Source organism: Leptodactylus fuscus, chromosome 9 (assembly GCF_031893055.1).
Source record: "Leptodactylus fuscus isolate aLepFus1 chromosome 9, aLepFus1.hap2, whole genome shotgun sequence".
Lineage (NCBI taxonomy): Eukaryota > Metazoa > Chordata > Amphibia > Anura > Leptodactylidae > Leptodactylus > Leptodactylus fuscus.
The window spans coordinates 30,852,155-30,867,699 of NC_134273.1; the positions used below are offsets into that span (position 1 = coordinate 30,852,155).

Here is a 15,545-nt window from a genome sequence, read left to right on the forward strand (position 1 = left end):
CACTAGTTACATGAAGCAAGTCCTAGATTACAGGTTGCAGCTATGTATACCTAGAAAATGGGGCCTAAGAGGACAGAGGAAATATAAATGGAAGGGAAAGTCTGGGGGCTGTTCAGGGATAGATACAGAGAGTTAACATAAATACACTCGAAATGCCTGATAGTGTATGGCAGTGTGAATGCATACCTTAAACAGTAAAGGAATTGCACATGGAAGGGTTAAATTCCTGTCCTGCCTGTGCCTCGTAGGGTATCGAAGGCGCAGTGTTATCCATGCCAGTGCATCACATCTTGGCATAGTAGAGTTGACTGGTTATGTTACATAGTTGTGGCAGGTCATTGCTAGAGATGGGCGATTCGGATCACAACAAAGGGGATTCAACATAAATATTCCCAATTTTTCAGTCTTTAACTAAGTCAAATAATATGGAATTTGTCTCGGACAAACTAAAGCGGCCTCTGCCAGTAAATTATTATATTGTGGGGTCCAGGGGTGAACCTACCCCTTTCGCCGCCCGAGGCGAACGACAGAAAGCGAAGCAAAGGGGGCGGGGCTTAGCGGCGTTCGCAGGCAGAGAGCAGGTAGGGAGAGGACCTGCTCTCTGCCTGAGCATGAGGGGAGTCTGCTGGAGCAGCGCTGCTTCAGCGACCTCCCCAATCCACCGCTCGGTGTTAAGCCAGTCCAGGACAGCTTGTCCTGGACTGGCTTAGGTAAGCAAAAAATGCCGCCCTCCCTGGGGCCCTGACATAGCGCCGACTGAAGCGGTCGCTTCAGGTCGCCTCATGGGAGGTGCGGCGCTGGTGGGGTCTCTCCCAAACCCAGAGTATAATAGCTGGAAGCCCAGGGGAGATGACAAAATGACTCAATGTACCCATGTCACTGCTGAGGCCCAATCACAAGCTTCAGCGGTGTCATCAGAGAAGAGTGCCAAATGCCGCAAGGAGGAAGACATAAAGTGCCAGACACTGAGGAAGCCTAGAAGAGGTAAAGCGGGTAATGGTAAGTAAATAGGGCCCATTACAGCCTATTTAAAAAACAGAAGTAGCAGTGCTCACCAGGCCTCTATGCTTGCGGGCCCCATAGCATAGCTGCTATGGTGTTAGTTGCTGCTGGGTAGGCTTTTAGAATTTAGGGCCCCACTTGTAAACTTGCCCAGAGCTTCACTTTGTCTAAAATCGGCCTTGCCTATGGGAGAAGTGGTATGTTGCTTTCCCATGGTGCTTAGTGCATGGGACTTATATGGATTTAGTATTGAGCTTGAAGTTAGTATCGGATGGCCTATGATCACAGGTCCACTTGGTTTCCACCAGGGTATACCTATACAATAGCTGATATAATTCCTTAAATCTGTTCAGTCATTAGTTAGCCACAAATTTCTAGGGTAAAGCTGTGGAACCTCTGCGGAGTAAAAAAAAAATCTTGAGTTTCGTCCATCTCTACTGTTAACACTTCTATATTTCAGTGTTCCTATATTGCAGAATTTTGATTTCTGCACCTGCTGAAAACTTTTGCACAGTTGGGTATATTCCATTCTAAATATTGCTGACTATTGTACTGCGTGGGTTGATTTATTTATTTTTTTTCCAGGTTAAAATGGGACTATAGTGATACATCTGAATCTGATAATAATGATAATTAGTCGTCATATTTGGCCGTTTAGACACCTTAATTAGACAGTTAATTGATTGCCAGAACCAAAACATCATATTTCATAGGAATTCTGATGATGACATTTGTTAAGGGAGTAAAATAATATTTAGGCGACTCAACATTCTCATTGTAATTGTGTCGCCCGCTAATAATGCTCCATGTAATTAGGCAATGACTAATTAAAGATTAATAAGGGAGATATCTGACCTGACTATGCACTTCCACTATATACAGCTAGCAGTTTGTGCAGAAGGGGATATTTGCATGTAATAGTTGGCAGATTAAATACGGTTAACTGGTAACACATATCTATTGTAAATGTGTCCCCTCCCAGACTGTAAGCATGTCATAAATAATAGAGTATTATCAACAGCCAGGGCAAGACATTACCTAGAAAACCAACAATTACGTGGAATAGTTGTGAAATAATACTAAGAAAATAAAAGCTTCAATACACAGACCTCTCCTGGAACCTACAACATGGCTAGTATTCTCTGTATGTCTGCCCAATGTCATAAGTTGAAAGAGAATTTCAAGATCAACACGACGAAGCACCGCGCTTACTGCAAATGGTGAAGGAACACACATAGCATTATTTCGACTGATAAAACTGTTACCAGGTCTAAAAAGCCAATGCCAATGCTCATCTGATCGGTGCTGTCACCATGAACATTTTGGTGTTTTGTATATCCAAATCCATTCAGCCATTCCAAAGATATAAGCCCTTAGTGCAGATTAGGGTCTACTAGCCAACTGGGCAGTAACACTTTAGATGCTTCTGGAGGTGGAGTCTCTGTGTTCTAGGCCACTGCCCACTTGGCTAACAGTCCCTAATCTGCACCAAAATTAAAAGGGCTAATATGTTTAGAATGGGTCCACAGATTTGGAAAAACAAAACATCAAAATGCTCTGGGTGACAGCGTCAGATGATGTAAATGATTGGGATTTGCAGACCTGGTAACAGGTCCTCTTTAAAGGGGTTTTCCCCCTATCAAATATTTATCCCTTATTCACAGAATAGGAGGTAAAGTATCTTTTAAAGGTGTTTTCCCATCTCACTGTCTCAGCAGTCTGCCTGCAGTCTGTTCTTCTCACTTCCTGTACCCCCTCCCCAGCTTGCTGGACGGGATACCACTAATACTTATGGAGATCAGATAATATGCACATGCTAGTAGAGAACGGACTCAGTGTTATCTGTGTGTTTACATATAGAGATAACAGGCTTTATCAGCAAACTGCAATTAGCTGAACAATTGGGTAAATTTACCCAATTGTAGGCGTCCAAGCTTGTGGAAACAGTTTGGCCCTTTCTTATATTGGAATGTCTCTATGCCTTAATGTGTGTCGGCATATTCTATCTTATGTTCTATTAACACAACCAAGCTAAATCTTAGACTTGTGTTTAACAAATCTGCCTTTTTCACTGACCCATTCACCTCTACCAGAAAATTGGGCAAGTGAAAATGACCCAATAATCTGACCCGTAAAAAAAAAATAGAGCATGCTCTATTTTTTCATGGACTGCCAAGGAAGTTTGTCATGTGGGTAGGCTCTTAGAAATAATGCAGCTTTGGTAGAGAATATCTCAGCAATACAAATAATCTCACAATTGTTCATCATCTTTTTTCAATCTGAAAGAATTAGGATCGATGGGTCTATTTATTTTTTAATTACATGTAAAAAAAAAGCCCACTAAATAATACAATTTAAAAAAAAACACACTAGTAGGAATATATCTTTAAATAAGCTACAAAATGCCGAATATTTTTGAGTTTCCCTGTTTTTCAAAGAAGAAAATACAAAAAGTCAACATCACAGTTACTTATCTATAAACCCCCCACAATTTCTGTTCCGTAAGTGGCTCCAAATACCACCTGAGAGCTTAATTATAGCAAGAAATGGATGGAAAACGCTGCACCTATTGTTCCTCCAGTTGTTTGCCAGGGGTCTTGTCAATTGTGCTTGGACAGGGGTTTACAAAGAGTTCAAGTCATCTCTAAAATTAATAACAAGTGAATGCTGAAATGAGTGCGTTTCTAGCGCTGACATTGTGCCGGGGCTGCCAGCGGGGGTCCAAGTGCAGTTAGAAGGAAAGGGAAGGTTTTAAACAGAGGACTTAGAAACAAAGTCAACATACGGCAATTATGTTGAAGAAGTCATCATCTCCGAGGGTGTCCAAAATAGAGGATACTGTTTGCTTGGCAATTGTCAGGCGGAGTCCTTTCATGCTCCCACTTACATCAACCAAAATCACCACGTCTTTCGGGGAGGTAGCTGCCTGGATGTACCTGAACAGAAAAGTTACAGAGTTGTTGTTATTGTTTTTCATCTTTTTGTTATAGTTCATTCCCGGTCAATGCTATATTTTGTCTTCTCTGCTGTACTTACCATTTTCGGTTTCTGCAGTCAAATGCAATGACGCCGTTCTCATCGGGCTCCCATTTAATACCTAAAATGGTAAAACCGAAGATGTCAAATGCAATAAAACATTCTGTTCTTAAGAGCAGAGACAAGATCCTTGTTGCTATGCTTATCCAAATTTCAGCTATGTAAAGGTGCAATACGTAAGGAACAGATAGGAACAGAGAGGCAGAGCATACAAAGTAGTATGTGTGTGTTGGTGGGTGGGGGGGGGGGGGTGGATGCTCCTGCTGCAGATAATAGCCTTACAGTCAGTCCGAGCTGTGCTATTCTCATATAAAATTATTTACATATATTGTTTTAAAAAATGAGATAAATGATTTATTAGATAACTAACATCAGTTCATTGGTGGTCATAGCCCGCTACCCCCACTGATCACCTCTTTGAAGTGCATAGACAAGTACTGCGGCCTCTTCATTGCATATAAAGCACAGCGCTGTGTATTGTATAGAGGTGGTGGCTGGCATTGCAGCACAATCCCATTTCCTTGACGTTACACCACAGCCTGTGAAAATGAAGTGACACTCATCTAAGATCCAGGCACCACAGCCTCTTCAAACAGCTGATCCGTAGGGGCACCGGTTCTCAGCCTTACCAGACTGGTATGGGCAACCTATTCTAATAGGCCTTCAATATAAAAATATCAGAAAAAATACCCGCAATATAAACAAGGGGTTGGATTGTATAACTGGTTCTTCCTTTTCTGAATTAAAGAGAACCTGCCAGTTCCTCCGCCAACTCTATCTCTCTATATCCAGCAATAGATCCTTCTTCATTGATTTTGTTACATTTTAATTTTTTTGCATTTGCTGCAGTTATCATTTTCTAACAGCTATTAAAAACATTTATTAAATCGTAAACTCCTTACCAGGGTATTGCCGAAAAAATCCTTTCGCACTTCCAAAATATTGCCATATGAGGGAAGGGTCACGGTCAAAGTTGTCAACAAAAACCTTATTTAAAGATTCCGACCAATAAATTCCATTCACTATTTCAGGATCTGGAAAGAAAGAAAATAAAAATCGTAAACCTTAAAGAGGAATAGATGATGATAAAGAATGGACATTTGGTGATCAATAATGACCGTCCGATCACCTTAAAGGGAGTCTGTTACCTGAATCTGGCATATCATTCCAGCCATGCAGACAGAGGTTAGGGTCATATGAATCAAATGGTATATAGCCTTTCGAAATCGGTGCGTCTGTTGTCACTTTTTAAGTCAATATGCAAATGAGCTCTTTGGGGCAACAAGGGTGTTACCACTTAACTCTTTGGAGCAATGATAACAGCCTCGTTTCTCAAGAGTTGACTTTCATATTGACAAAAATGGCAATATGTCAGCAATGATGGTACCGATTCAGAAGAAGAAAACACTGTTTGATTCATATGACCCGAACCTATTTATTTGTAGACTGGATTAATAATCTGGCTCTGGTGACATACTCCGTATAACCACACCTTAGGTTTGCAAATCCTAAGTAGACCTATATGTCTCCAAGGTTACAGACTGCAAACAAACCTATATAATCTGATCCTGCCGTCATACTCCCCACCTATCTATGAGGACAGCACATTCAGAGATTCAGAACAGAATTGCCATAAGCATCACCCCTTATTTATATAGGTCATCCCCCAAATGCCACCTCGTTGCATTTGATTCAGACGTAGTGTATATCCCCCTTAACACACACTAGAGTTCATAAAGACCCTAAGTAACAAGCCGCTGCAGTCATGTTTTATCTGCCCCTGCTTATTACTAAACCATTGCATGTATGTTACCAGAAAGTAAGAGACCAAGGCAATAGAATTTGACTACATGATCAGACTCCTGTATGTTTGTTTGTGGTCTGTAACCATGGGGACACATTGACTCCCTATAACAGCTGTATACACAAAATGGTAGGATATGTTAAAATAAGATAGGTTTGAAAAGTTGCTTCAGGCAAAAACACAGATTCTTTTGTTGCAGATTTTGCTGCGTTTTTTTTGAGCCGAACCTAGGAATGACCACAAAAGGAATGGGAAGTATATAGGAAGCTCTTATACTTCTACCTTCTGCTCAATACACTCCTGACTTTGGCTCAAAAAACCGCAACAAAATCTGCAACGAAAAAAGCTACGTTTCCACAACGTGGGGTCTTAATCTCTTTATTTTAGATAGTGTATATACTCGAGTATAAGCTGACCCGAATATAAGCTGAGGCCCCTAATTTTACCACAAAAAACTGGGAAAACTTATTAACTCGAGTATAAGCCGAGGGGGGAAATGCAGCAGCTACTGGAAAATTTCAAAAATGAAAATGGTCGGAGTTTTTGGGTGCAGGAGGTGCTGGGGAAGGGGAGGGAGTGTTTCGGTGTCTGTCTGCCCCTTCCCTGAGCTTGAGGACTGGGTTTTCTTTCCTCCACTTGGAATTCAGTCTGGCTGAATATAGGGGATCTGCAGTGCTCCTATTAACCCCTTCCTGATGGAACAGGAGCACTGCAGAGCCCCTATATTCAGTAGACCGGGCACTGTCAGACACAGGGATACCTAATGTGTTTGTGTTTCACAGTCATTTTCTACTTTTATATGTATTCTAGGGAAAGGAGGGATTTACAACTTTTATTTTCTTTATTTTTTTTAAAGCTGCTTTTTTCCCCCACTATTTTATGGGAGATTCTATACATTACTATTGCGGCTGGTCATAGACCCCCCCCTCCTCGCCAAAAAAACCTCAAGTATAAGCCGAGAAGGGCTTTTTCAGCACAAAACCTGGGCTGAAAAATTCGGCTTATGCTCGAGTATATATGGTACATTGGAAAAATAAAGTGGTTTTTATAAGTGCACAAACCCTCAAATGCTCATATAAGTTAAAAATGGAGCTCTCCTTTAAATTTTCAACTGCTTGTAATTCATTCTCTTCTGAAAATTCCTATGCTGATGCTGCGTTTTATAAATTTTCTCCTAATAAATCTCCATTAAAGAAGACACTTTTACAATCCCCCTCTAGAATATTCCATGTCGTACTTATTTCCTATCCTGTGGATAGCACATAGGGAATAGATGTCTGTAATGGGGCAACCTCTAATCTAATCTAATCTAGTGTATAGAGAAGTGGTCACAGATTGTCACAAAAAATCATTAGTCCACATGAAAGCTCAGGTGAGGCCAGATAACTTCTATTATAAGTAAATTTTACAATGGATTGTTCTGCAAATTCACCCTAGATTTTACATTATTCAATAGAAATGATAAAATCCACAACTTCTCTGTACAAGAAAAACCAGGTTGCAGATTTGGGAACCATGGTCGGTTTCCATACAGACTTTTCTTGAAAACCCTAAATTTACAGATTAGTGTCTTAAAATAGCCCTACAAACACTGATATGTCATATGGCTTGATGGTTTTATGCTTACATAATCATATTTGCAACAAGAGACAGCATAGTAGCCTTGTGCCACTGGAGGGCGCCAGTGCTTAGCTTTGAACTCGCCTTAGTAAACACATAAATAATATGCATACGTAAATATGTATATGATAATAAAGTTCACTTTTCTCATAGATTTTCACATGAAATGGTTACTTGGCAATCTATTGTTGCCTGCACATCTTCCTTATTCCCAGTCACATTAATAAATATACAGTTTTAAGAGGTTCTGGATCAAACTTTGGAAAGAACAAGGCAAAATGTTAGTTACAGATGCGTCCTTCCTGTTGTCTGACAATGTCCATGTTTTGTGATATTGTGTCACAAAATAACTTCCCATGGGTATGTTTACACGGCGGAAAATGGATTCCACATTTGAACATACCGTGCGGCTGGCCGTGACAGAATGCCGATGCTGTGCACCAGCTTCCCGTTCCGGATTGGGCCCGAATGAATGGGAGTCTCAGGACGCGGACGCCGCAACAAGATAGGACATTTTGCTTCTTTTTTCTGCTACCAGCTAGAAGAAAAAAGAAGCGAGCGGCTACCATTGAATCAATGAGAGCCGTTTTGGCAGGCGGATTTTGAAGCAGATTCTGTGTCAAAATCCGCTGCCAAAAAACTGTGTGTGAACTAGCTCTATATGTGTCTAAGTCTAAGTGCGCCACCCAGTGGTTTTATTGTGATAAAGATTTTGTTAGCATGTTGCAATATTGCATCACAAGGGTGAAGCGGAAGTCACCGAAAGGCTCCATACTGCCCCATGATAGATATCTGGAGAAGAACTAACAACATACAGAGGTACATGGCTCTGTATCCATTGTACTAGTGCACACGGGTGAACCTACCTTTTTTGCCGCCCGAGGCGGACGACAGAAAGCCCCCCCCCCTCCCCGGGAGGAGGGGGTGGAGCGGAGGGGGCGGGAGGAGCGAAGGGGGTGGGGCAGAGCGAAGGGGGGCGTGGCGGAGCGGCATTAGCAGGCAGGGAGAATACCTGCTCTCTGCCTGAGTGTGAGGGGAGGTCGCTGGAGCAGAGCTAAATCCACAGGGCCTCCCCAATCCACCGCTCGCTTCCTGTGCCAGGCTGCCGAGACAGTAATGCTAAGCCAGTCCAGGACAGCTTGTCCTGGACTGGCTTAGGTAAGCAAAAATGCAAAAAAGCGGTCGCTTCAGGTCGCCTCATGTGAGTTGCAGCGCTGCTAGCGCATCTCAATAAATTAAAATAGCATCAATACTATGGTTGGGTTGTGCTTGGATTTGGTGATGTCAAAGGGCACATGGAAGGGTTATTATCGTGATTTAGGAATTGTCCCTCTTTGAGTTCACCAATAGTTAAACATAAGAAGCATGTGGGCCCATTTATGAAACCTTTGTATTGGGCCCACCAATGTCTTAAATGGCTGTGCATGCATGTTCAGCCAAGCCTAGCATTGAAGGATGGGTTCACACCAGTGCCCGGTCTCCGCTTTGTGGGTTTCAGTCATCTGCCGACAGGAGACGGAAACCTGGCAGTCAGTGTCCACCCGTGAGCGTCTTCTGGTCTCCACGGCGGAACCATTTTTTTTTAAACGAGACACAAAGCCTTGCTTGTCCAACTTTGTGTCCAGTTAAAAAAAACGGTTTTGCCGCCGAGAGGAAGAAGAAACTCACAGGTGGATACTTTGCAAACCCATTCAAATGAATGGGTTTGAAAACTGACTCAGGTTTCCGTCTTATGTCCGAGAAACTGGACAGGAGACGGAAACCGGCAAAGCGGAGACCGGGTGCAGGTGTGAACCCGCCCTCAGCCAGCAACTATTGCAGTTTTAGTCTAATAAGTCCAAGGCGAGAGAAAAATTGGACCCTATACAAGACAGTCCTGATTTACTATGTAAAGTGCATCCTTAATTATACATCGACTATTCTATAATATTAATGCAATATGTTTTTTAAAAAATGGTGATTTTTGGATTTTTTAATTTACAAAACTGATTCCCAGTCATTTCTAAGCATGAATTCCCTAAATATAGGAAAGACCAGATAACTCCTATCACTGAACTCCAGGGATACCACTATTATAAAAAAAAAATGAAGGAAATTGTTTTTGTGAATGTCACCGTCTGCTTTAGTTTGCGAATAATGTGGGATACAATCTTATGTTCAAGTGCGGATATCTAACATTTGTTGCTTCCAAGACCCGTCAGGAATGTTTGACAGTTCTTTGTAAAGTATTGGAACGAGCGCAGGGAGATAAATGGACTCCGCTTGTGTGAGGTGACTCAAAATCCACTGGAGACAATTTATTCTAAATTATTGGCCAAGTTTCTGTTTATTTTGCCACAAGATGGGAAATCTGTTACAAGGCCTCTGGGATATTTCCATGATCTGGCCCAGTTTTATTTAACATATTCTGACCATTACTTCAATAGGATTAGTTCCAATTAATCAAGTTAATATTATAAAAGGAAGACTAAATCTAGAAAGTAATATTTTCATACATGGAGTGTAGACATAATATACATTATTCATGTATTTCCCGGTATATCCATCGCAAATGCGAAAAAGACACCAACCCCTGACTACAAGATTTATGATACTTTGTAACAATACCTATAATTGTTAGATATATCTGTCTCCTATATAGGGAGTGCAGTTATCTTCTAGCTGTAATATAGGATGCAATGTCCCCAAAGGTTACTAGAGAAAGTGAATGACTGATTCATGCTGGAAATAACACCCACATTTCTGGACAATATAAACATAAATTCTTTCACAGTATGTTGTCTAGTTTCTATATATACCATATATACTTCTGTCTAGTTTCTATATACCTCTGTCACCATTGTGATACAGACTGGAATGTCTCAGAAGGCTACTAGAGAAGGAGAATGGTGAGCTTATGTTAGAAATGACTCAAATATAAAAGGGCAATATAAGCTGTATTCTTTAACAGTATATAATTCCGGCACCAATGTCATACTGACTGCAACGTCTTCAGAGGTTACTAGAGAGAGTAAATGACTATAACCTATAGTTTTGCCTTATGACTGTGATATGATATGGGCTGCAAGGTCTCCAAAGGTTACTAGAGAAAGTGAATAACAAGTTAATGTTGGAAATAGAACCCACATTTCTGGACAATATAAATATTCATTCTTGAACATTATTCTATACAGATTCTAGGTATATTTCTTCCACTGGAGTGATTCAGGTTGAAATGTCTCGGAAGGGTACTAGAGAGTGAAAATAGTTGGCTCAAGTCAGGAATGATGTGTATGTAGACAATATAAATCGTAATTCTGTAGTATTTTTTACAATTCTATCATCAATGTCATATTGAATGCAACGTCTACAAAGGTTACTAGAGAGGGTGAATGACTAGTTCATTCATGTACAGTACAATAAAAATCTATAAGCCATTTAACGAAGCAGTCCATTTTGTTTGTTGGATTTGTAATATATTGAAGGCATGTGGGAAAACAGTATCACCACATATATTTCTACGGATATCAACAGAGGAGTAACTAAAGGCTTGTCAAGGGCCCTGGTACAAAAGTTCAGTTTGGGAGCCCTGTGCAACATCTCTTCACAACTGTCGGCCGCATTTTCATCCATACATTATAGCACCATGTACATGTCCCTTTATTTCTCTATCTGGATCAAGAGCTCCATAAAGACTTGCTCACAACATGTCTGTGCACACAAACTGCCCCCCACACAATGATAATGACCCCTTTTGTGCCACAGTCTACCCCACAGAATCCCTTCTGGACTATATGCTGCTGACCGACTTCTAAATTTCTCCTTTCTGACAGTGGCAGGCTGTGTATCATAAGTCCTCTCACTCCAGTGCACCAGAGGCCATGGGAAATAAGTTTACGATGTGCAGCTATCAAAGGAAGTCAGAAAGGAGATTAGAGAAGTTTAACCAGCACCAGTGTGTTGAGGGTGGGACGCCCTGGCTTCTGGACCAGGCAGCAGCTGCGACCCCAATAGTTATGCCAATGGGCCTCATGATATGTACAGTATGAATAAGACATTTGAAAAGTTGTTGGTGGCAGCGGTTCCTCTCCTACGAAATATATATATGGGTCTTGTATTTGTTTTATTTATTGGAAGGTTTTATAGCCCAGAAACTAGTAGACGTTGCTGGCCCTTTTGGTGTTCAATCGCGTCCATGAGAGCCAAATACTTTTTCACTGAACCGACGAGGATACAGTGAAACTGAAAATTAAAAGGTAAATGAAGCGTGGCGGTTTCTAAGTTAGCAATTGGGTATTGTTAAAAGTTGGTATTGTTAACAAAAGCAAAGTTTCAGGGTGTTACATTTCATTTAGCTGCCAGGGCGAACAGGGGGTCAGATCATTGCTTTCCACAGTTCATAGTCACAAATCTAAAGCCTGTACAGAGAACTGGAACACTGTGTATACTATGATTGTGCATCATCGCTTTCCATGGATGGGCCCGCTAGCACCTGCATGTTTTTATGTGTTTTACAGTAGTACAAATGGGACCCATCTACTGGTTCTGATACGTTAATCTCGATACTGTATACTAATTCAATTTCTACAGATAGAAAAAAGGTCCTGTCTTCTTTTCCTTTGGTAGAACAGACTCTTCTTCCATCACTTACATTCAAAAACTTTGCATATTAAAGAGACTCAAAATCCATTAAAGACTATTTATTATAAATTATTGGCTACATTTTTGTTTATTTTGCCCAAATCGTGTAGATATTTGTAGATGGGCACACTATACATTAAATCAAGATCTTTTATTTCCAGATTTGGAACCAAAAAATTAGAAGTAAATGGGGAACTGAGCAGCCAGGGACATGTTTGGGTGATTTTTGTAGGACCTTTAGGACATCTACACCATTTTGAAAAAAAAAATCTTGTGTGAATTTTACCGCTTGAGGTTATGAATAGAGATGAGCGAACAGTGTTCTATCGAACTCATGTTCGATCGGATATTAGGCTATTCGGCATGTTCGAATCGAATCGAACACCGCGTGGTAAAGTGCGCCATTACTCGATTCCCCTCCCACCTTCCCTGGCGCCTTTTTTGCTCCAATAACAGCGCAGGGTAGGTGGGACAGGAACTACGACACCGGTGACGTTGAGAAAAGTAGGCAAAACCCATTGGCTGCCGAAAACATGTGACCTCTAATTTAAAAGAACAGCGCCGCCCAGGTTCGCGTCATTCTGAGCTTGCAATTCACCGGGGACGGAGGTTTCCGTCCAGCTAGCTAGGGGTTAGATTCTGGGTAGGCAGGGACAGGCTAGGATAGGAAGGAGAAGACAACCACAACAGCTCTTGTAAGAGCTAAATTCCAGGGAGAAGCTTGTCAGTGTAACGTGGCACTGACGGGCTCAATCGCCGCAACCCAGCTTTCCCAGGATCCTGAATGGAATACACTGTCAGTGTATTCCCGTATACCCGATATATACCCCCGATACCCGTTCCAACGGTGTGCCCCCCCACCTTCACCCCAGAAATACCCTGCAAGTCCCCTAGCAATAGGATTGGGGCTATATACACCCACTATTTTTGCTACTGCCATATGGTGCCATTGTCTCACTGGGAATTCAAAGAATATATTGGGCTTACATATAACTTCAATTCCAGGGAGAAGCTTGTCAGTGTAACGTGGCACTGACGGGCTCAATCGCCGCAACCCAGCTTTCCCAGGATCCTGAATGGAACACACTGACAGTGTATTCCCGTATACCCCATATATACACCCCAAATCCCCGTTCCAACGGTGTGCCCCCCCACCTTCACCTCAGAAATACCCTGCAAGTCCCCTAGCAATAGAATTGGGGCTATATACACCCACAATTTTTGCTACTGGTATATAGTGCCATTGTCTGACTGGGAATTCAAAGAATATATTGGGGTGACGTGCACCCACAATTTTTGCTACTGCTATACAGTGCCATTGTCTCACTGGGAATTCAAAGAATATATTGGGGTTATGTGCACCCACAATTTTTACTACTGGTATATAGTGCCATTGTCTGACTGGGAATTCAAAGAATATATGGGGGTTACGTGCACCCACAATTTTTGCTACTGCTATACAGTTCCATTGTCTCACTGGGAATTCAAAGAATATATGGGGGTTATGTGCACCCACAATTTTTACTACTGGTATATAGTGCCATTGTCTGACTGGGAATTCAAAGAATATATGGGGGTTATGTGCACCCACAATTTTTAATACTGGTATACAGTGCCATTGTCTGACTGGGAATTCAAAGAATATATTGGGGTTATGTGCACCCACAATTTTTACTACTGGTATACAGTGCCATTGTCTGACTGGGAATTCAAAGAATATATGGGGGTTATGTGCACCCACAATTTTTACTACTGGTATACAGTGCCATTGTCTGACTGGGAATTCAAAGAATATATGGGGGTTACGTGCACCCACAATTTTTGCTACTGCTATACAGTGCCATTGTCTCACTGGGAATTCAAAGAATATATTGGGGTTATGTGCACCCACAATTTTTACTACTGGTATATAGTGCCATTGTCTGACTGGGAATTCAAAGAATATATGGGGGTTATGTGCACCCACAATTTTTGCTACTGCTATACAGTGCCATTGTCTCACTGGGAATTCAAAGAATATATTGGGGTTATGTGCACCCACAATTTTTACTACTGGTATACAGTGCCATTGTCTGACTGGGAATTCAAAGAATATATGGGGGTTACGTGCACCCACAATTTTTGCTACTGCTATACAGTTCCATTGTCTCACTGGGAATTCAAAGAATATATTGGGGTTATGTGCACCCACAATTTTTACTACTGGTATACAGTGCCATTGTCTGACTGAGAATTCAAAGAATATATGGGGGTTACGTGCACCCACAATTTTTGCTACTGCTATACAGTTCCATTGTCTCACTGGGAATTCAAAGAATATATGGGGGTTATGTGCACCCACAATTTTTACTACTGGTATATAGTGCCATTGTCTGACTGGGAATTCAAAGAATATATGGGGGTTATGTGCACCCACAATTTTTACTACTGGTATATAGTGCCATTGTCTGACTGGGAATTCAAAGAATATATTGGGGTTATGTGCACCCACTATTTTTAATACTGGTATACAGTGCCATTGTCTGACTGGGAATTCAAAGAATATATGGGGGTTATGTGCACCCACAATTTTTGCTACTGCTATACAGTGCCATTGTCTCACTGGGAATTCAAAGAATATATTGGGGTTATGTGCACCCACAATTTTTACTACTGGTATACAGTGCCATTGTCTGACTGGGAAATCAAAGAATATATGGGGGTTACGTGCACCCACAATTTTTGCTACTGCTATACAGTGCCATTGTCTCACTGGGAATTCAAAGAATATATTGGGGTTATGTGCACCCACAATTTTTACTACTGGTATATAGTGCCATTGTCTGACTGGGAATTCAAAGAATATATGGGGGTTACGTGCACCCACAATTTTTGCTACTGCTATACAGTGCCATTGTCTGACTGGGAATTCAAAGAATATATTGGGGTTATGTGCACCCACAATTTTTACTACTGGTATACAGTGCCATTGTCTGACTGGGAATTCAAAGAATATATTGGGGTTACAAATACCCTCATTTCTTGCTACTGCCATATAGTGCCAGTTTCTGACTGGTAATTCAAAGAATATATGGGGGTTATGTGCACCCACAATTTTTACTACTGGTATATAGTGCCATTGTCTGACTGGGAATTCAAAGAATATATGGGGGTTATGTGCACCCACAATTTTTACTACTGGTATATAGTGCCATTGTCTGACTGGGAATTCAAAGAATATATGGGGGTTATGTGCACCCACAATTTTTACTACTGGTATATAGTGCCATTGTCTGACTGGGAATTCAAAGAATATATGGGGGTTATGTGCACCCACAATTTTTAATACTGGTATACAGTGCCATTGTCTGACTGGGAATTCAAAGAATATATTGGGGTTACGTGCACCCACAATTTTTACTACTGGTATACAGTGCCATTGTCTGACTGGGAATTCAAAGAATATATGGGGGTTACGTGCACC

At 41.3% G+C, this 15,545-nt stretch overlaps 1 protein-coding gene across 2 annotated transcripts in view; it reads right to left on the minus strand.

Moving 5' to 3' along the window:
- Positions 1 to 15,545, minus strand: part of CACNA2D3 (calcium voltage-gated channel auxiliary subunit alpha2delta 3) — a 662,271-nt gene that overhangs the window by 332,196 nt on the left and 314,530 nt on the right. For both annotated transcript variants that reach the window (XM_075287892.1, XM_075287891.1), the window contains exons 7-9: positions 4,941 to 5,072; positions 4,039 to 4,099; positions 3,788 to 3,938 (exon numbers count right to left, since the gene is read on the minus strand). In XM_075287892.1, coding sequence (XP_075143993.1) covers positions 3,788 to 3,938; positions 4,039 to 4,099; positions 4,941 to 5,072 — 344 coding nt within the window. The remainder of the gene's footprint in view (positions 1 to 3,787; positions 3,939 to 4,038; positions 4,100 to 4,940; positions 5,073 to 15,545) is intronic.